The sequence below is a fragment of the Hyperolius riggenbachi genome, chromosome 10 (genome assembly GCF_040937935.1).
Source record: "Hyperolius riggenbachi isolate aHypRig1 chromosome 10, aHypRig1.pri, whole genome shotgun sequence".
NCBI lineage: Eukaryota > Metazoa > Chordata > Amphibia > Anura > Hyperoliidae > Hyperolius > Hyperolius riggenbachi.
This window is the reverse complement of record NC_090655.1, coordinates 282321947-282343470: the sequence shown is the minus strand read 5'-3', so window position 1 is coordinate 282343470 and position 21524 is coordinate 282321947. Positions and strand designations below refer to the sequence as shown.

At 47.8% G+C, this 21524-nt stretch overlaps 2 protein-coding genes across 2 annotated transcripts in view; one reads left to right on the top strand and one right to left on the bottom strand.

The window, feature by feature from the left end:
• The window catches only part of LOC137537252 (uncharacterized), a 1269057-nt gene that overhangs the window by 648609 nt on the left and 598924 nt on the right, over positions 1 to 21524 (bottom strand). The gene's annotated exons all lie outside the window — the stretch shown is intronic.
• The window catches only part of LOC137535882 (uncharacterized), a 192438-nt gene that overhangs the window by 155470 nt on the left and 15444 nt on the right, over positions 1 to 21524 (top strand). Inside the window, 2 exon segments of the mRNA XM_068257760.1 lie at positions 9588 to 9727; positions 19704 to 20754. Of these exon segments, the coding sequence (XP_068113861.1) occupies positions 9588 to 9727; positions 19704 to 20754 (1191 nt within the window).

Sequence of the window (21524 nt, the reverse complement as noted above, 5' to 3'; positions counted from 1 at the left end):
TAAAACGTCTCTTTCTTTCTTCCAGGGGTAGCAGCATAGAACCTTTACTCCTGAGACACAAAACAAAGTGGATCCATGAATTGGGATCAAGATCCCCAGTAGTGTTGGGCGAACACCTAGATGTTCGGGTTCGCGAACGTTCGCCGAACATCGCCGCGATGTTTGGGTGTTCGCGCCGAACTCCGAACATAATGGAAGTCAATGGGAACCCGAACTTTCGTGCTTTGTAAAGCTTCCTTACATGCTACATACCCCAAATTTGCAGGGTATGTGCACCTTGGGAGTGGGTACAAGAGGAAAAAAAATATTTGAAAAAGAGCTTATAGTTTTTGAGAAAATTGATTGTAAAGTTTCAAAGGAAAAACTGTCTTTTAAATGTGGAAAATGTCATGTTTCTTTGCACAGGTAACATACTTTTTGTCGCCATGCAGTCATAAATGTAATACAGAGAAGAGGTTCCAGGAAAAGGGACCGGTAACGCTAACCCAGCACCAGCAGCAGCACACGTGATGGAACAGGAGCAGGCGCAGGAGGAGAAGGCCACGCTTTTTGAGACTCAACCCAGGCCTTGCATGAGGACAAAAAGCGTGCGGATATAGCAATGCTTTTTGCCGCTATGCAGTCATAAATGTAATACAGATGAGAGGTTCAATAAACAGGGACCGGCAACGCTAACCCAGCAGCGGCAGCAGCACACGTGATGGAACAGGAGGAGGCGCAGGAGGAGAAGACCACGCTTTTTGAGACACAACATCCCAGGCCTTGCATGAGGACAAATAGCGTGCGGATATAGCAATGCTTTTTGCCGCCATGCAGTCATAAATGTAATACAGATGAGAGGTTCAATAAACAGGGACCGGCAACGCTAACCCAGCAGCAGCAGCACACGTGATGGAACAGGAGGAGGTGCAGGAGGAGAAGGCCACGCTTTTTGAGACACAACATCCCAGGCCTTGCATGAGGACAAATAGCGTGCGGATATAGCAATGCTTTTTGCCGCCATGCAGTCATAAATATAATACAGATGAGAGGTTCAATAAACAGGGACCGGAAACGCTAACCCAGCAGAAGCAGCAGCAGCAGCAGCACACGTGATGGAACAGGAGGAGGCGCAGGAGGAGAAGGCCACGCTTTTTGAGACACAACATCCCAGGCCTTGCATGAGGACAAAAAGCGTGCGGATATAGCAGCAATGCTTTTTGTCGCCATGCAGTCATAAATGTAATACAGATGAGAGGTTCAATAAACAGGGACCGGAAACGCTAACCCAGCAGAAGCAGCAGCAGCAGCACACGTGATGGAACAGGAGGAGGCGCAGGAGGAGAAGGCCATGCTTTTTGAGACACAACATCCCAGGCCTTGCATGAGGACAAAAAGCGTGCGGATATAGCAGCAATGCTTTTTGCCGCCATGCAGTCATAAATGTAATACAGATGAGAGGTTCAATAAACAGGGACCGGAAACGCTAACCCAGCAGCAGCACACGTGATGGAACAGGAGGAGGCGCAGGAGGAGAAGGCCACGCTTTTTAAAACACAACAACCCAGGCCTTGCATGAGGACAAAAAGCGTGCGGATATAGCAGCAATGCTTTTTGCCGCCATGCAGTCATAAATGTAATACAGATGAGAGGTTCAATAAACAGGGACCGGAAACGCAAACCCAGCAGCAGCAGCAGCACACGTGATGGAACAGGAGGAGGCGCAGGAGGAGAAGGCCACGCTTTTTGAGACACAACATCCCAGGCCTTGCATGAGGACAAAAAGCGTGCGGATATAGCAGCAATGCTTTTTGCCGCCATGCAGTCATAAATGTAATACAGATGAGAGGTTCCGTAACAAGGGACCGGCAACGCTAACCCAGCAGCAGCACACGTGATGGAACAGGAGCAGGCGCAGGAGGAGAAGGCCACGCTTTTTGAGACACAACAACACAGGCCTTGCATGAGGACAAAAAGCGTGCGGATATAGCAGCACTGCTTTTTGCCGCCATGCAGTCATAAATGTAATACAGATGAGAGGTTCCGTAACAAGGGACCGGCAACGCTAACCCAGCAGCAGCACACGTGATGGAACAGGAGCAGGTGCAGGAGGAGAAGGCCACGCTTTTTGAGACACAACAACACAGGCCTTGCATGAGAACAAAAAGCGTGCGGATATAGCAGCAATGCTTTTTGCCGCCATGCAATCATAAATGTAATACAGATGAGAGGTTCCGTAACAAGGGACCGGCAACACTAAACCATCCCAGATGTTCATTGGTCATGTTACTTGGTTGGGGTCCTGGAGTGTTGCGTAGTCGTTTCCAATCCAGGATTGATTCATTTTAATTTGAGTCAGACGGTCTGCATTTTCTGTGGAGAGGCGGATACGCCGATCTGTGACGATGCCTCCGGCAGCACTGAAACAGCGTTCCGAGTTCCGACATAACGCTGGCTGCCAGGCAAGCCAGCACCTCTATTGCGTACATTGCCAGTTCGTGCCAGGTTTATAGCTTCGATACCCAATAGTTGAAGGGTGCAGATGGATTGTTCAACACAGCTACGCCATCTGACATGTAGTCCTTGACCATCTTCTCCAGGCGATCGGTGTTGGAGGTGGATGCGCACACTTGCTGTTCTGTGGGCTGCTGCATGGGTGTCAGAAAATTTTCCCACTCCAAGGACACTGCCGATACCATTCCCTTTTGGGCACTAGCTGCGGATTGTGTTGTTTGCTGCCCTCCTGGTCGTCCTGGGTTTGCGGAAGTCAGTCTGTTGGCGTACAACTGGCTAGAGGAGGGGGAGGATGTCAATCTCCTCTCTAAAGTCTCCACAAGGGCCTGCTGATATTCTTCCATTTTGACCTGTCTGACTCTTTCTTCAAGCAGTTTTGGAACATTGTGTTTGTACCGTGGATCCAGAAGGGTATAAACCCAGTAATTGGTGTTGTCCAGAATGCGCACAATGCGTGGGTCGCGTTCAATGCAGTCTAGCATGAATTGAGCCATGTGTGCCAGAGTCCTACCAGAATCCTCATCATCCTCTTGTGAGCGTTGTGATAGTTGTTGTGATGCATCATAGTCGTCACCTTCCTCCTGGTCTGCTTCTGCTGACCATTCGCGCTGAATTGTGGAAGTCCAAAGTGCACCGCTCTGGCCCTCGTCAGTGGTGGCCTGAAATTCCTGCTCCAACTCCAGCTGTTCCTCCTCCTCTTCTTCGTCATAGCTGCTGCTGGGGCCAGCGTTTCCTGAGGCGGATGGCCTGATGTTGGTACCATCACGCTGATCGTTTTCTCCGTCACATTCCCCCAGTTGCATCGTGGCAGCTGTTTCCTTGATTTTCAACATTGACCTCTTCAGTAAACACAGCAGTGGTATGGTAATGCTGACTGAAGAGTTGTCACTGCTCACAAGCAACGTGGATTGCTCAAAATTTTGGAGGACTTGGCAGAGGTCCAACATGTTGGCCCAATCGGATCCACAGAAGCTTGGCAGCTGTCCGGATGCGCCTCGGTACTGCGCCGTCATGTACTGGACCACTGCACTCTTCTGCTCGCAAAAGCGGGCTAGCATGTGCAGCGTAGAATTCCAGCGCGTAGGGACATCACACAGCAAGCGATGGTGGGGGAGATTGAAGCGCTCCTGCATCTTGGCGAGTGCCCCCGAAGCAGTACTGGAATTTCTACAATGTTTGGCCACTCGTCGCACCTTCAACAGAAGATCGGCCACGCCTGGGTATGTCCTCAGGAACCGCTGAACTACTAGGTTCATCACGTGCACCAGGCAAGGGATGTGTGTCAGCTTAGCCAACCTTAAAGCGCGAATGAGATTACTCCCATTATCACACACAACCATGCCCGGTTTCAGGTCCAGCGGTGCCAGCCACAAATCCGTCTGTTCCTTTATTCCCCTCCAAATTTCCTCCCCTGTGTGCTGCTTATCCCCAAGGCAGATCAGCTTCAGCAACGCTTGCTGACGCATGCCAACAGCTGTGCTGCACTGCTTCCACGATCCTACTGCTGCTGGTGCTGGGTTAGCGTTTCCGGATGAGGTACAGCTTTGAGATGCGTTGGAGGAGAAGGAGTCAGAGAGGTAGGTGCTGCTGTTTTTATCCAGTGGGAGGGACAGCGGTGCAGCTGTTTGCGGCGTGGGCAACACCCGCGCCGTAGCAGGTGAGGAATCGCTGCCAGGCTCCACAAGGTTCACCCAGTGCGCGGTAAGGGAGATGTATCGACCCTGGCGAACGCACTCGTCCAGGTGTCAGTGGTGAGGTGAACCTTGCAGGCAACGGCATTCTTCAAGCTTCGGGTTATTTTGCTGACCACGTGCTCATGCAACTCAGGCACTGCAGAGCGCGCAAAGTGGTAGCGGCTGGGAACCACGTAACGTGGGATGGCCACTGACATCATGCCCTTGAAGCTGTTTGTCTCCACCACTCGATATGGCAGCATTTCGCAGGCCAGAAGCTTGGCTATGCTGGCTGTTACTGCCACGGCCCAGGGGTCATTTGCTGGCAATTTCCTCTTGCGTTCAAACATCTCCGACACAGACAACTGAACCGTAGGGCTGCACACTGAAGGGCTGTTGGTTGTTGTGTTTGATGATGAACACTGGGAGACCAGAGCACTACTCCGGAAAGTGACAGTGTCAGCGTCGTCTGATGTTTGTGAATGTTGTGAACCACGCAATGGCTGGGCTACTGCTGCTGCTGAGGCGGGTCTGGTGGTGAGTCTGGTGACCCCAAGGGAGGCAGTGTTGATGGTACCCTGTCCTGGCGTGTTTGCCCACAGAGTGGGATGTTTGGATAGCATGTGGCGGCTCATGCTGGTGGTGGAGAGGTTGTTAATACTTTTCCCCCTGCTCAGGCGGGTCTTGCACACCTTGCAAATCGCCATGGTACCATCCTCAGTGCAGTCTTCAAAGAAAGCCCAGACTTTGGAGCACCTGCCTTGCTGGCGATTTCTGTTTGCGCCTCTTTTGCCTCTCACTTGAACTTCCACGCTTGTGGTGCCTGAAATTGCGCGCCGCCTACCTTGTGGCACAAGGCGAACTCGTGCAGCAGTGGGTTCTTCAACAGACTCATCTGTGCTGCTGCTACGACGGCGATGTTCTCGTTCACAAACAAAATCTGGGTCTATGTCCACATTGTCCATACCCTCCTCTTCCATCTCCTCAAACTCATCATATGTCATTGTGGGGGGCCGCCGCCGTGGAGTAGAGCTCCCCAGAACAACCTCTGCGCAGCTCACTCCAACGTCGTCTTCCAGATCTTCTCGGCCGACCTCCTGCAATTGCAACCCCTCCTGCCCAACTTGCTCTGGGATTTGGGTTTCAAAGTCCTCGGACTCGCCTTGTATTTCAGTGCCCGGTGCATTTCCCACAGTTAATGGTTGTGAATCCGGGCACAACATTTCTGGCTGTTCCTCCATTGACCTTTCAAAGGTGGAAGTTTGTTGGGCTGGGAATAGCTCCTGCGAATACCCCATTGTGTCCTGAGGAAATTCATCGGACTGGTTATCTGGCAGTTGTGTGCGTGGTGTCGCTGCCGGTTGTGTCAGCTTTGTGCCCACTGGCTCCTTGTAACTGGCTGAGGACTCGGACCTCGTGCGTGATGTGCTGGTGCTGCTTAACCCACTGCTGGACGCTTGAGAGGTCATCCAAGTAATTATCTGGTCCTGTCCTTTTGGATTTGTGAGGGTTGTTGTCCTGGACAACATGGGCGGTATTGAGTGGGTTTTCTTGGGTGCTCCCCTGTGGCCTGTACGTGAACCGTCAGGGGAAACACCTCTTCCCTTGCCCCTCCCTCTTTCACCGGATTTCTTCCTCATTTCACTTATCCTTAAAGTACACGCTGACTGGCAGCAGTACAGTGGCAGTACAGAAATGCTATACAGTGGTGGGTGAGCGGTGTACCACTATTGCCAGCAGCGACACAGAGCACAATGCTATACAGTGGCGGGTGAGCGGTGTACTACTGTTCCCAGCAGACACAGAGTGGCAGTAAACACAATGCTATATAGTGTGGCTGAGCCGTGTACACAGAGTGGCAGTAAACACAATGCTATATAGTGTGGCTCAGCGAGCGGTGTACTACTGTTCCCAGCAGACACAGAGTGTCAGTAAACACAATGCTATATAGTGTGGCTGAGCAAGGTACACAGAGTGGCAGTAAACACAATGCTATATAGTGTGGCTGAGCGAGCGGTGTACTACTGTTCCCAGCAGACACAGAGTGTCAGTAAACACAATGCTATATAGTGTGGCTGAGCGAGCGGTGTACTACTGTTCCCAGCAGACACAGAGTGGCGGTAAACACAATGCTATATAGTGTGGCTGAGCCGTGTACACAGAGTGGCAGTAAACACAATGCTATATAGTGTGGCTGAGCGGTGTACACAGAGTGGCAGTAAACACAATGCTATATAGTGTGGCTGAGCGGTGTACACAGAGTGGCAGTAAACACAATGCTATATAGTGTGGCTGAGCGAGCGGTGTACTACTGTTCCCAGCAGACACAGAGTGGCAGTAAACACAATGCTATATAGTGTGGCTGAGCGAGCGGTGTACTACTGTTCCCAGCAGACACAGAGTGGCAGTAAACACAATGCTATATAGTGTGGCTGAGCGAGCGGTGTACTACTGTTCCCAGCAGACACAGAGTGGCAGTAAACACAATACTATATAGTGTGGCTGAGCGGTGTACACAGAGTGGCAGTAAACACAATACTATATAGTGTGGCTGAGCGAGGTACACAGAGTGGCAGTAAGTAAACACAATGCTATATAGTGTGGCTGAGCGAGCGGTGTACTACTGTTTCCAGCAGCGACACAATGACTGGGGGGACCCTGGCTAGCCTGGCTGGAGAGAGAACTACCCTGCCTGCCTACCCAAAGCTAAACCCACAGACAAATGGCGGAGATATGACGTGGTTCGGGTATTTATTTACCCGAACCACGTGACCGTTCGGCCAATCAGAGCGCATTCGGGTCCGAACCACGTGAACCGTTCGGCCAATCAGAGCACATTCGGGTCTGAACCACGTGACCCTTTCGGCCAATCACAGCGCTAGCCGAACGTTCGGGGAACGTTCGGCCATGCGCTCTTAGTTCGGCCATGTGGCCGAGGGGTTTGGCCGAACACCATCAGGTGTTCGGCCGAACTCGAACATCACCCGAACAGGGTGATGTTCTGCAGAACCCGAACAGTGGCGAACACTGTTCGCCCAACACTAATCCCCAGTAGGGATCAATCAAGATCCCCGGTAGGTCTAAATGAAGATTTTTCATTTCTAGGTTTCTTACACTAATCCCGTGTGTTGGTTGGGTAGGGCCCATGGTGAGTGGACCCTTCCCTCCATATGATGATTGTCCTATCACCACATGCGGTGTCTATGCTTGGCAGTTTTCTCCTGTCTATTATGTATGACCTTTGAGGTGTGGATTAGGTGAGTAGTCTTCACCTCATTCTAATATATATTTATATATATTCATGTTTTTTTATATTGTGTGTATTTTGCAGTATATTGTGGTGATTTATAGTACTTCCCATTTATTGCACTAGGCTGTTTTCAGCAATCTGTTCTTTCCTCCATGGATGGGCTACTTCGGTCTCTCCATCCTCTCCTTCTGTGGTTGTCTTAAAAGATCTTAATCATTGTTGTTTTTTTCCTGTATTTTTCCTCCAGTTGTAATGGTCATTGCTCTGCTGGTCCTGTATTGATGCATTTGCTGCGGGATGGTTATCTGCTGTGGAATTCTCCAGACTTCCTCCTGAGACATCTATAATGCTTTACTGAACTGTTCAAGATTATTCTGGATCTGTTTTTTTTAATAAATTGTGATTAATATGCATTGATACGTTTTTATATTGTTATTCAGCATAGTGTTTATCCTCATACAATTGTCTGTATGTGCCAATATTTTTGTTGGCCTGTACATGGCGACATTTGCTTGCATTTCCATTTACTTTCATATATCCGTGGTGGAAATAGCTGGTGCTTTCCACTATCGTCATCATTTTGTGATTTAATGTTTATTGTTTATCTAGTGTGGTTAATTATATTACTGTTCTTATCTCTGGGTAGTCTTATGCCCGTCTACTTCATCTCTATTTTCCTTCCGGTATTCACCTAGCACTACATTTCCCAGGAGGCCCCCTACCCCAGGAAGAGGAAGTGATGTGGCTGCAGACACATCCTCGTTATGCGTGGCCACGCATACAAATTAGGTTTGCCACGCCCATTTCACCCGCCCACCCAGGTCCTCCGATTAGTTTCAAGCGGTATTGTCACCATAAAAATCAAATTTCAACAGCAACTGGTCTGAGTGTATTAAGTGATAAAGATGCTAAGATGCTAATCCTGCATTCAAAACTTGCAAAACTTTTTCTGCTGTTATGGTTTGGAGTTACTTTAGGAGCACAGGCCCTAGTGCCAAACAGTGCCAAAGCGTTGAAAGCTGGGAGTTCTTTTTATCTATAATATATTCCTCCTCTTCCATTTATTTCCCTGCCTAGCTGCTTATCAGAAACACCCTCTGAAGACTCTGGGAGGAGGGCAGCTAATGAATACACAATGAGCAAGAGAAGGGAGGGGGGGGGGACAAGAGTCAGTGAGGATATGATGTCAGCATTAGCTTGGCAAGATGGCCACTGCCTAGAATAGGATTTTCTGCTTTTCCTTTATAAAATTCACAGGAATCAATACGTGGATAGCACAATACATCTGTTATGTAAGTAGAAGTAGTATTTATCTTCTTATAGATGTGTTTTTTATTTCTAGGCTAGCATGGGTGTCGCTTGTTCTTTAGAAGCCCAGTGCCTTTCTCAGCTAAACATGCCCGGAATAAGCCGCTAAGTTTAGGCGGCGAATCGCGACGGCCAGCTGTTATAGGGGTACCGCTCCACATTTTTCCCGAGTCTCCTCTCCCCTCTGGTAAGCTCCCAGCCGGATGGATTGCGGAAATACGGTCGCATCCGTTCCGGCAGGTGGACTTTCCAACGCGGGTTGCGGAAATTTTTCCGCATCCGTTGCGCAAAACCTTCCAAGCGCACAGCGCCAAACTCACTAGCGTGCTGCTCACCAGGGCTCTGCCATCATGCCTCTAGGGGGTGCGCGCGCACGCCAGGCACGCCTTTATGTTCCTAGAAAGCGGGTCAGCTGACCTGGAGGTCAGCTGATGTTTTAGCCTACTCTGATTGGTTGCTGCCTGGGGTGGAGACTCCTTTCCCAGGCAGTATTTAAGGAAGTGCTTTTCAGTAGCACTTCGTCTGTGTTTGCGATACCCTGTGTCAGCACTCAGACCTAGTCAGTTCCCGTGTGATAATCCGGCAGGACCCCGGCTCTTGTCACACCTAGTCAGCCTTGTATTTGATATTGTATTATATATTGGTTTATCGCCAATATATACGCATATTATACTGTTTGATTTATCGTGAATGATTCTGTGCTTGTCTTGACTACTCTTCTGCTTCCTGATTCTGTACTTCGCCAGCCCGTACTGTTATCGACTATTGGCTTGGTTTCCGACTATTCTCTTGTCTCACGTTTCTGTACTGCTGCTGCCTGATCTGTTGCCGAACCTCATTTTGTCTGACCTTTCTCCCTTCAGTGGAACGTCTCCCACTGTAGGTTTCTATCGGAGGCTTGCCTCTTTGAGACGACCGCCACTAGCAAACCATTACTGCTAGAGGCCGAGACTCCTCCACTGCGTCCCTTGGAGGATCCCACACATGGGGTTCCCATTCAGAGGTAACCACACCTCTGAGGAATTACTGTGTGGTGGACTTTTCCACAGACTTGTGTATTTACACTGTATACCATTGTTGTCTACTGTTCCAGCTTGCTGGAGGTTGTATTTCTGTGCCCCATAGGGATACTTTCTTACCAGCTCCTCTAAGTAGTGAGTGTCTCTACACTTTGCTATTGCACCATGCACCTTCCTGCATCCGATTGTTCCGTGTCTCGCTATACTTGTATTATTGGTGATTCTGCAGATCACCATATAATCCGGTATAGCATCTGTATTATTGGTGATACTGCAGATCACCAGTAATCAGAAAATCCGTGCTTGCTGACACCAATCGTTACAGGGACTTTGTTCCCTTCTCTACCTCATCATTTTTGATCCATGTATGTATTATATGACTATATTGAGTGGATTTTTTGTACTGACTCAGGTTTTTGTGGATATTTATACCCTCCTTTTTATATGTGTACTTTATGTTATTTACTGTTTGATCATTATGATGGTCATCCCCTTGATCTGTTTTTAAGTGTTTTTATACTTTTGTGTTAATAAAGATGATTTAGTACTGCAGATTAGTTTGGAGTGGTGCGGTTTTTCTAGGGAACTTCTTTGGTATACTGTGCAGAATGTACATGCCGGAGGGTCTTGCAGAACGGGGGCAGGGATCATGAAGACGGAAGAATACAAGAGGGAGAGCTCCGGCTGAGATAGGTGCGTTTCTGTTGATGCCACAAGTACTCTGCAGGGGCTCTGTGAGGACACTATTAGCTGGGGGAGACATTGCTCCTAGCCTGCTCTGGGGCCCCGTGGGGGAACACATTAATTTGGGGGTGACTTTGGGGGCCCGTAAGCCTGCTCTTGGGCTCAATGGGGAACAAAGGGAAAGCAGAGCTAGCAGAAGTCCAATAGACCTAATGCTGAAATTGATTTTCTATGGGGTCGATTCATAAAAGGGGAGTTGGGAAAATACTGCATTCGGCATTTTAGACTTTTGTGTGCGAATTCATAAAAAATGTTCACAGGTGCGGTAAAAGTTCTGTAAATTAGCAAAGCCCATTGACAAAAAGCTGTTAGTAACAGCAGGAGAGAGTGGAGTGTCTCTGTGTTGTTATAAGCTGTTCCATGCAGTGAGGTCATTACAATAGAAGAGGCATCCCAGACATCCCTTTAGATGCACATGTTTTGTTATACTGCCTCTGCTTGCTCTGAATCTGCTCTGAGTCCTGGTGCACACCAGAGGAGTTTTTCTGAGCGTTTTGAGTTTCTAAATCTGCTGCTAATGTTATCCTATGTGTCTGTGCACACTGGAGCAATGAGGTTTTGAAAAAAAAAACCCATAGCATTACATTGGGAAGAGCTTGTGAAACCTCTAGCGCCCAAACGCTAGAGGTTTCAAAAGCTCTTCCCAATGTAATGCTATGGTTTTTTTTTACAAAACCTCATTGCTCCAGTGTGCATAGACACATAGGATAACATTAGCAGCAGATTTAAAAACTCAAAACGCTCAGAAAAACTCCTCTGGTGTGCACCAGGCCTGAATCTGTCTGTTAGTCTTTCTTAACATTCTATTTAATTGCCACAGCTTAGAAGAACTTGAAGAAACTTTACAGATGCCATGCTTAGGTTATTTCCCCACTAGCTCCTACACATCTTCAAAATAGGAACCCAAGAGGTTAAACAGCCACAGGTATTCAGGGGAAGCCTGTTTTGTTCCGTTTTTGCTCTGCTGCTGCCTGGGGAGTTTAAAAACTTGTCCCACTAGTGAAGGCAGTATGGTCTGTGCCTGCGCAGTATGCTCCTGGTGACATCAGCGGGAGCGAGGACACGGAAACGCAGGCGCAATGGTTTTCAGACTTTAAAGTCTGAAATTCCAGAAGTGAACTGGAGGCGGGGCCGGAGCACTGGGGAGTGGCTACGTGGGCACAGGATGTCTGCGGGCGACCGTTAGAAGCCCCGGGTAAATTCAACTCATTTTCCCCTGACCCCCCTACCTTACTATTCAGCTGTGTGGGAATTTGCATGTCTGCTCTCATTGGCTGATGTCTATAGAAAAGCCTGCTCCTCCTCTCACACCTTGCCCATCATAGCGTTCAGTTCTGCTTTAGCTGGCTGCTGGGTTCCTTGTGTGAAGTTTGTATTGTATTGCTTAACCTTGCCTTGCTCGCTTGGACGTTCACTGCACCAGCGGAGGTACAGTGAAGCCCTTCCTATGCTGATAGCTTGAACCCTGCCATCACCACACTGGTGACTGGTAGTATTCCTGCTAGTTCTGATCCTGTGGACATGACTATAGCTGTGGTTGCTATTAGTTACGCTCCTTCCTGTTTGTGTTGTCTGTGCCTGGGTGGATGCTTGCTATTGCTGGGGCAACGATTACATTGGCAAGCATTCCTTCTTTCTGTCTGTTGTCTGTCCTTGTTAACTCAGTGTGGTGGACATCAGATGCTCAGTGCTGCGTTCGCACTGAGCAACCATTGTGTCTTGTTTATTTATCGGTAGCTCAGAGCTGCGGTCGCTCTGAGCCATCTTGCTCCCTCGGTCATAGCTCCTGGTGTGATCTGTGTTATCTCCTCCACAAGTGCATTCACACTATATTATCCAGCTGCATAGTCTTGCCTTGTGGCGCTGGTGGTACTCTTGTCTTCCCGGCCTCAGTCTCTATACCTTACACTGTAAGATCTGGGGGTAACCGAAGTCAGGAGACAAATTAAGTGTCCTGTTCAAGCGGGGGCTTGTCTATAGGTGAAGACCGTGGGCCGGACTCAGAGTCCTGGCACTAGATTGGAGCACAGAGACTGAAGGAAAACGAGAGATCTGCCAGGCCTTACAATGGTATTATTTCATGCCTTTAGGCCTCGTTCACATTGCGTTCCATTTGCGTTGGGCGGTTTTTGAGGCGATTTTGTTTTGTGATACGCGGCGATTACCTGCGCACTGCTTTTTTTGTAAAGCACGTTTCTAAGCGCTTTTGCGGAGCAATTTCTTAATTCACTCCCTGACACAAGTCAGAAAGTGAACTCTTTGACCCGGAAAAGAATAAATACAATGTATGTATTCTTAAAAACGTGAATGCAATCGCTGCACAAAGCAATTTTGTGAGCGTTTTGCGTTTTTCCTATACTTTCCATTGTAGCAAAATCACCCCAAAAATGGTCCAGGCACCGCTTTGCTGAATGCACAGCGCATGCACCGTGCTAATACAAACCTTCTCATAGACATTCATTGCACAAGCGTTTTGGGGGCGATTTTTTAAAATTGCCTGCTCTTGATAAAAGGCCAAAAACGCCTCTAGTGTGAACAAGCCCTTACTGCTTGTTGTAGGCTTCATGCATTGACATTTACTGACATGTGTTGAGGTATTTACCACACAAGTCGGTAATTTACCTCACTGCTCGGTAACTTCAGCTTTTCATGCGGTAACAGCCTTTATGAATTGACCTTTTCCTAAGTGCTCGGTAAAGTCAGCTGTTTTCTGCATTACGGAATACAGTAATGCTTTATGAATGGACCCCTATGTGTGGCAGGAATAGATCGCTATCTGATCAGGGAGTGGCCATCAATTAATGTGTGACCATCTCAGTGGTGATTGGCAACTGCTGTGCTGTACTCCTCAGTGTATTTGTTTGTACCCCTCCTTAGCACTGCACAGTGTTGATTGATTTGGACTTGGGGCAGTACAAGCATGCTGATGGAGGAAGGAGACAATGCAATTTGTCTGAAGCTGAACACACAGCGCTGAGGAGCTTACAGGGGGACTCTCCAGTCAGACCGGGGGGGGGGCATTGTGGTACACTATCAGTATAATTAGCCAATACTAATATGTATAGATTGCTGGTTAGAGACCCAACGTCACAGTATAAACATGAAGTGGAAGTGTTACTAGAAGGGACAGTGAAGACGAGGGAGTTAATCAGCATGGATTTAATGGTGACTTTGAAAAAAAAGAGCATTTGAGAGCCTCGGTCTTTTATACTTTACCGAAAGTTCATAAAGACCTATTGCACCCCCTCTCCCTCGGAAGACCCATCATGTCTGCTGTTGACGCCCTTCCTAGAGCCCCTCGGCATCTACGTTGACTTTTGGCTACAACCCATCGTTAGATCTGATAATCGTTGTCTGAAGGACACAACTCATCAACTCATTTTTTGGAATACTTTGGAACAGACGGACCTCAGAGAAATCAAGTATCTAGCTAGTATGGGCATCATCAACTTGTACAACAATATTATACTAGGCTCAATGAGCATAAAAGTAACATACACAACCCTGAATGTTTGAGAAAGAGGGGTGAGAAGGATGAGAAATAGAGAGAGCACTCCTTGGCTAGACATTTTGCAGAGTTTGGCCATAATGTGAGCCAGTTTTGCTGGTGGTAGGTATTGGAAGTGGTCCAATGCCAGGAGGACAGAGAGCTTAGGGATGTAATTTAGTTTATGGCACTTCTTATAGCTATAGTTGTCTCTTTAGTTCAGAAGGATTAATAGTTTGTACAGTCTATTCCCACCTCCCCCCAAATTAATGTGGGCGTGTTCACATTGCATTGCCTATAGGAGTGATTGTCATTTACCAGATGCTTAAGCACTTGGTAAAGGGCTTGTAACCCAAAATATTGTTCTCTTTTTATGCTGTTTGACCGCGCATGTCTATGGAAATAAAGTTCAGAGAAATTTTCACGAGAATGGGTTGAGTCCAGATTGGATTGTTTGTGTATAGGCTGTGGAGTTTCCCTAAGGCCCCTCTTACACTGGCATTGAAAACCTGCATTGCATTACACTGTTTTTCCAGAATAGCGCAAGGGCAAGGCAATGGGGCCTAGCACACTTAACGCGCTGCATTGCACCTGAGGTGCCCAAGCCCATGCAAGGGAAATGGTGCATTACCACCGGACTTCAGAGGTGGCGTAGGTTGGTCAGTGGGCAAAACCAGCAGGGTGTATGTCACTGAGTTGGGGGGGCACTATGCATATGACCATGTCCAGCAGGCAGTACGTCACTGAGTAGGGGGGCACTATGCATATGACCATGTCCAGCAGGGAGTACGTCACTGAGTGATTGCATTTTGATCATACTCAAAATGGGAGACTGTTAGCAGTGGGGTCCCACAGGGGTCTGTACTGGGTCCAGTGCTCTTCAATTTATTTATTAATGACCTAGTAGATGCAGTAGTGAGCAATGTTGCTATTTTTGCAGATGATACAAAATTGTGCAGAATAATCAACTCTCAGGAAGATAGTGTCATATTGCAACAGGATCTGGATAGGATGGCTATATGGGCACATACATGGCAGATGAAATTCAATGTTGACAAATGTAAAGTCATGCATTTTGGTCGTACCAATGGTCTAGCACCATACAAAATAAATGGGATACAGTTGGGGACATCAAACTTGGAGAAGGACTTAGGCGTACTCATCAGTGGTGCTCTCACGAATGGCCGTGATCACGGGTATGCGTGATTCACGGCCATTTTTCCGCATCACGAAGGCCGTGATCCGGATGCCGTGATCTGCATGGATCACGACATCGCGTCAAATCCGGATCACGGCATGCGTACAAAAAGACGGGTCACGACCCGTAATCACGGCCTTGATGCGGCCGTGATACGGATTTTTCCCAATACATGTCACTTGGCCAATCAGAGGCCCCTGACGCAGGCTAGAGCGACCAATCACAGGAGGGGAGGCTACATGCGGATTTTTATGTCCGCATAGCCTACTGATACGCATGCGCATGCGCAGTTAGTCAGTACGGGTACCCACTCATAACATACATGCGGATTTTTATGTCCGCATTAACTACTGATACGCTTGCGCATGCGCAATCTCAGCTATTCAACACGTACATTTGTACGCATGGCGGCATGGTGATACGCATGAAGCATTACGGGTTACGACTGCCCACGACACGACATTGCGGATTTCAACAATGCTGAACACGGGTCGAGCCGGTTGCGGAAAAAAAGACGGCACGCGATCACGGGTAGATACGGATGCGGCTCCAATAATCACGGCCGCATGCGGATCCGTGATTGGGGGGTATCCGAGCATCACTGGTACTCATCGACAACAAGTTAAATAATTGTACTCAATGCCAAGCCGCTGCAGCTAAAGCTAACAAAACTTTGGGATGCATTAAAAGGGAAATAAAAACTCGAGATGCTAGCATAATATTGCCCCTAATATTGCAGTGATAAATATAATAGAATGAGATATTCCTTAACAAGAGAGCGGCAACGCTAACCCAGCATACAGGATGGAAGAGGAGGTACTACAGGAGAGCAAGGCCACGCTTTGTGACACAACCCAGGCCTGGCATGGTGACAAAATGCATGCGTACAGCAAAGCATTTTGTCGCCATGCAGTGATAAATATAATAGAATGAGATATTACTTAAAAAGAGAGCGGCAATGCTAACCCAGCACACAGGATGGAAGAGGAGGTAGTGCAGGAGAGCAAGGCCACGCTTTGTGAGTGACACAACCCAGTCCTGGCATGGCAACAAAATGCATGCGTACAGCAAAGCATTTTGTCGCCATACAGGGATAAATATAATACAATGAGATATTCCTTAAAAAGAGAGCGGAAACGCTAACCCAGCACAGATGTTCATGGTGCTGGGTCGTGGGGTGTTGCGAAGTCGTTTCCAATCCACGATTTATTCATTTTAATTTGTGTCAGACAGTCTGCATTTTTTGTGGAGAGGCGGATACGCCGATCTGTAATGATGCTTCCGGCAGCACTGAAGCAGCACCTCTATTGCGTACATTGCCAGTTCGTGCCAGGTGTCTAGCTTAGGGACCCAATAGTTAAAGGGGACTGATGGATTGTTGAGCACGGCTGCGCCATCTGACAGGTAGTCCTTGACCATCTTCGTCAGGCGATCGGTGTTGTAGGTGGAACTGGGCGAATGCTGTTCTGTGGGCTGCTGCCTGGGTGTCAGAAAAGTTTGCCACACCTTGGACACTGCCGATACCATTCCCTTGTGGGCACTAGCTGCAGCTTGTGTTCTTTGCTCCCCTCCTAGTCCTGGGTTAGCGGAAGTCAGTCTGTTGACGTGGCTGGAGGAGGATGCAAATCTCCTCACTAATTTCTCCACTCTATATGGCAGCATTTCGCAGGCCAGGAGCCTGGCAATGCTGGCTGTTAGTGCCATGGCCCGGGGGTCATTTGCTGACATTTTTCTCCTGCGCTGCAACATCTCTGGGACAGATAGCTGAACAGTAGGCTCGCACACTGAAGGACAGTTGGTTGTTGTCAATGACTGGAAACAGTCAAGAGCACTACTGTTTAAACTCACATCGGTTGGTACGGATGTTTGTCCACCACGTAATGGCTGGTCTGCTGAGGAGGGTCTGGTGTCCACACCGGAGGCAGTGTTGCTGGGGGCTGGAAGCGAGCCGACGGTACCCTGGCCTTGCGCGTTTGACCACAGAGTGGGATGTTTGGCTTCCATGTGCCGGCGCATGCTGGTGGTGCTGAGGTTGTTCACATTTTTTCCCCTGCTCAGTGTCTTCCTGTACTCCATGCAAATCACCATGGTTACATCCTTGCTGCTGTCTTCAAAGAAATCCCAGACTGTGGAGGACCTACTGCTTTGCTTGGGAGTTTGGCGCGTGCCTCTTTTTCGTCTCACTTGTGCTCTTGTTGTGGCCGATGTTCCCTGACTCCTTTGTGGCACAACGCGAACTCTTGATGCAGTAGGTTCTTCAGCTGACTCATCTGTACTGCTATCCTGATGGCCACGTGCTGCTGGTGGCCAATCCGGGTCTGTGCGATCATCGTCCAAAACCTCCTCTTCCATCTCCGAGTCGTCCTCATATGTGTGCGGTGGAGTAGAGCTCATCAGAACAACCTCTGCGCGCCTCAATCCCATCTGTTCTTCATGTTCTGTGCAGCTCTCCTGCCATTCCAATTGCTGTGCACATTGCTCTGGGATTTGGGTGTCTTCGCCCTCGCTTTGCCTTTCAGTGATTGGTGCATTTTCATCATCCACTGCCTGTGAATCCGGGCACAAGATTTGTGGCTGTTCCATTGACCTTTCACAGATGGCAGTTTGTGCGGGTGCGAATAGCTCCTCCGAATAGCCCACTGTATCATACAAGAATTGTTCAGACTCTGTATTTGGTTGTTGTGTGCATGTTGTAGCTGCTGGTTGTGTCACCTTTGTGCCCACTGGCTCCATATAACTGGCAGAGGGCCTCGTGCCTGACAAGGATAGGCTGGTGCTTAACCCGCTGCTGGACGCTTGAGAGGTCAATCAATTCATTCAATCTTCCCGTTCTTGTGGATTAATGGGATTTCTTCATAGTAGTCGTTACTTAGTCGTTACTTGTCACAAAGATGAAATCTTTTTTTAATAAACAATACTCAGCAAAAGTCACAAAATTATATTTGTGGATCGGTGGTACGCAAGTGATCCCACTTGGCGGCACTGAAAGTGTTTTTTTAATAAACAATACTCAGCAAAAGTCACAGAATATACGTGTGAATTGGTGGTAATCATGATTACCGCTAAGGAGGTTAAATTTTAAGTTTAAAAGATGTCTTTAATACCCACTTGTGGATCCTGGACGTGAGGCTCCTGTCCTGTAGTAAAAGCTGCTGCCGCAATCGTGTGCGTAATCATTCACATAAAGCTAAGCGGGAAAAGAAGTGTTCTGGATAAACACACTCAGAGCGTTGTCTTCAGAGGGACCAACAAGTGGAGCTTGTGCTCTGATTTTCTGGGCCAACCCCCCCCCCCCATTCACTATATGATGGTCGTGTTACGGTTCTTTTGCCTACTATATATATTATGGTTACTTCTGATAGAAGAATGTGCATGTTCTTACCATAATGTCAGGAACCAGCCCCATATAAGCAACATGCTACTCTGTATATTATTGTGCTTACCCCCATGTATTGCTATGTTCTGCATGACTGTACAATAATCACCATGTATATCACCGCAAGCACTTCAGGCTCATTCACACTACAGGCGTTTTTGTGATTTTATTTTTTTTAGGCGCTGGCGATTTTTCAAAATCTCCCTGAAAGCGTTTCTGCAATGATTCTCTATGAGAGAGTTCACATCTGAGTGGTTTGTTTCCAATCTGCTCAGAGAAGCGCTGCATGGACCATTTACAGGGCGGTTTTGCCTCAGTGGAAGGTATAGGGAACTCGCAAAACACTTGTAAAAGCGCTTTGCATAGCAATTTCCCAGCACTTTTAAGAATAAATACATTATATTTATTATTTTCCGGTTCAAAGAGTTCACTTCCTGTCTGACGTCAGGAAGTGAAAAAACAAATCGCTCTGCAAAACCACTTAGAGAAGCGCTTTTCCAAATAACGCAGCGCTCAGAAATCACCGGAAATCGCAAAACAAAAAATGGTCAACGCAAACATTAACGCTATCGGAACGCAATGTGAACGAGGCCTTACACTTTACTGTTAAAGTACACCCGAGGTGATGTGTGACATGATGAGATAGACATGTGTATGTACAGTGCCAAGCACACAAATAACTGTGTTGTGTTCCTTTTTTTCTTTCTCTGCCTGAAAGAGTTACATATCAGCTATGCAAGTGGCTGACTCAGTCCTGACTCAGACAGGAAGTGACTACAGTGTGACCCTCACTGATAAGAATTTCCAACTATAAAACACTTTCCTAGCAGAAAATGGCTTCTGAGAGCAGGAAAGAGATTGAAAGGGTGAAGAGTTCATAGATTTTAGCTCTGGCATACTTCAATGAATGTGTCATTGAGCAAAAACAATAAAACAGTTAAAACTTCAAAAGTTGATTTAAACATAAAATAAAACTGTGGAATATCTTAAAAAGTCATTTTTTAGGAGACTGTGGATAAATACAATCATTTATTTCATTCGTTTATTTTCGCTTCGGGTGTCTTAAGGTGGCCACACAGCATTCAAAAAATGTTTTATGTATGGGGCGCATGCGCGGCGCGGACGGAACATGACCTAGATTCCGCTGCTCCGCAGTCGGGCTGACACTTTTCGCCAATTTGAGCCGGCTAAGCCCCAGCAATATGCACCTAAACTGACGCAAACCCCACCTGGTATGTCGCGAAGAGGAAGGGGCAAGAAAAACAAGGAAATACCATCACAATCGGCAGCTACTCCAAGAGTAAAAGCGGCGGCGCCACGCTCCACAAAAACCAAGATGGCTGACGGAGCACCAGCTTCCCCACAACAGGCCTCGCCTAAGTCAGCCAGCCTGTCGCAATCTTCAACCCAGAAGCGAAACACTACCCAGGCTCCGGCTCCAGCTCAGACCCCACCTCTGGATACCCTACTAGCTGATATCACTAGGGTCTTCAGAGTGGAGCTAAAAGAAGCGGTAAGGGACTTCACCATCCAAATCAGGGAGATGGGAAACCGCATAACAGACCTGGAGAAGCAGGCAGACTCATTTGCTGGGGCCCTTGAAGATGACAAAATGGCCATCGATGACCAAGCCTCTAAGATCGATACTCTTGAGTTAAAATTAGAGGACATGGAAAATAGAAGCGGGAGGGACAATATTAAAATCCGGGGCCTACCTGAATCCATTACATCGGAGGAACTTAAACCCACAGCACTGAACTTCTTTAGTGCACTCCTTCCACAAATGGACCCGGCCTCCTTCCGGATGGTGAGAATCCACAGAGCACTGGCCAATCCCCGCAACAGTGATCTACCCCGGGATGTGATTCTGAAATTTCAATTTGAAGAGGTACGTGATATAGTGCTTGAAGCAGCCCGCAACCTTACCTCATTGCCGGATGTTCCTAACTCCGTGCAATTATATGCTGACCTCGTCTCCACCACCATTCAGCGCCGCAGAGCGCTTAGACCGATCACCCTTGCGCTGCAAAAAGCTTCAATCAAATATCGCTGGGGGTTCCTGTTCTCGCTCACCTTTACTCACAAGGATAAAATCTACGCTGCACGCACACCAGAGGAAGGCCGCAGACACCTAGAGATCCTTGGGATACCACTTGAAAAGGTCACCTCGACTCCTCCGCTTCAACGGGCATCACGCCCGGCAAAAGTATGGTCGGCACGGAGCACGAGACTTCGTTCCGCACAGTCCTCTGCCCCGGAAGACTAGCTGCAGCGATGACTGAGGCTTACAACAATACGGACTGCCGCCATATTGGCGTGAGTATAACCTCCACCCATTGAAGGCCTCACACCTAGACATGACTAGGCGATGTTACTGAGCGGCTTCATCTTCGTTCTTGCTTCCTTATACCTTCCCTTATTTTTGCATTATCAGCCTATTCAAGGTATGTTGATCTTGCCGTACCTCACACCCAGGTACTTCACAAAAAGAGGGACTGTTTTAGCTATATATCAATCTGGACGACTCACTTTACCACGAGCCTATATGGGACTCCCAGCTAATAGAATATCCCTACATCCAACGCCTATCTGTGAAGGCCCAGTCCACATTGACCTTTATAACTTCACTCCACCATAAAAGTCACTGACGCTATACGCTAGAACTGGAGGAAGGGGTCCATCTCATCTTGGTTGAACAAACTTTTTCTCCACAGTGTCTGAGGAACATTCGTGTCACTATTTGTATTTTTCATATACACGAAGAAGGGAACCCCTGCTATATGCAGGGTCGAACTTTTCTCTATATATTCCTAGCGAAGACCTGGTGAAATAGATTGAATACGACATACGTTAAGATTCCTTTTTCATTCTGTTTTAAGAATAGGCTGTTAGTTGCCCACTAGGTGGTGCTGTTGCGCCACAAATGCTAATCTAAAGCTTAGCTGTGTTTAAATGGTAACAAAATTTTTCTACATT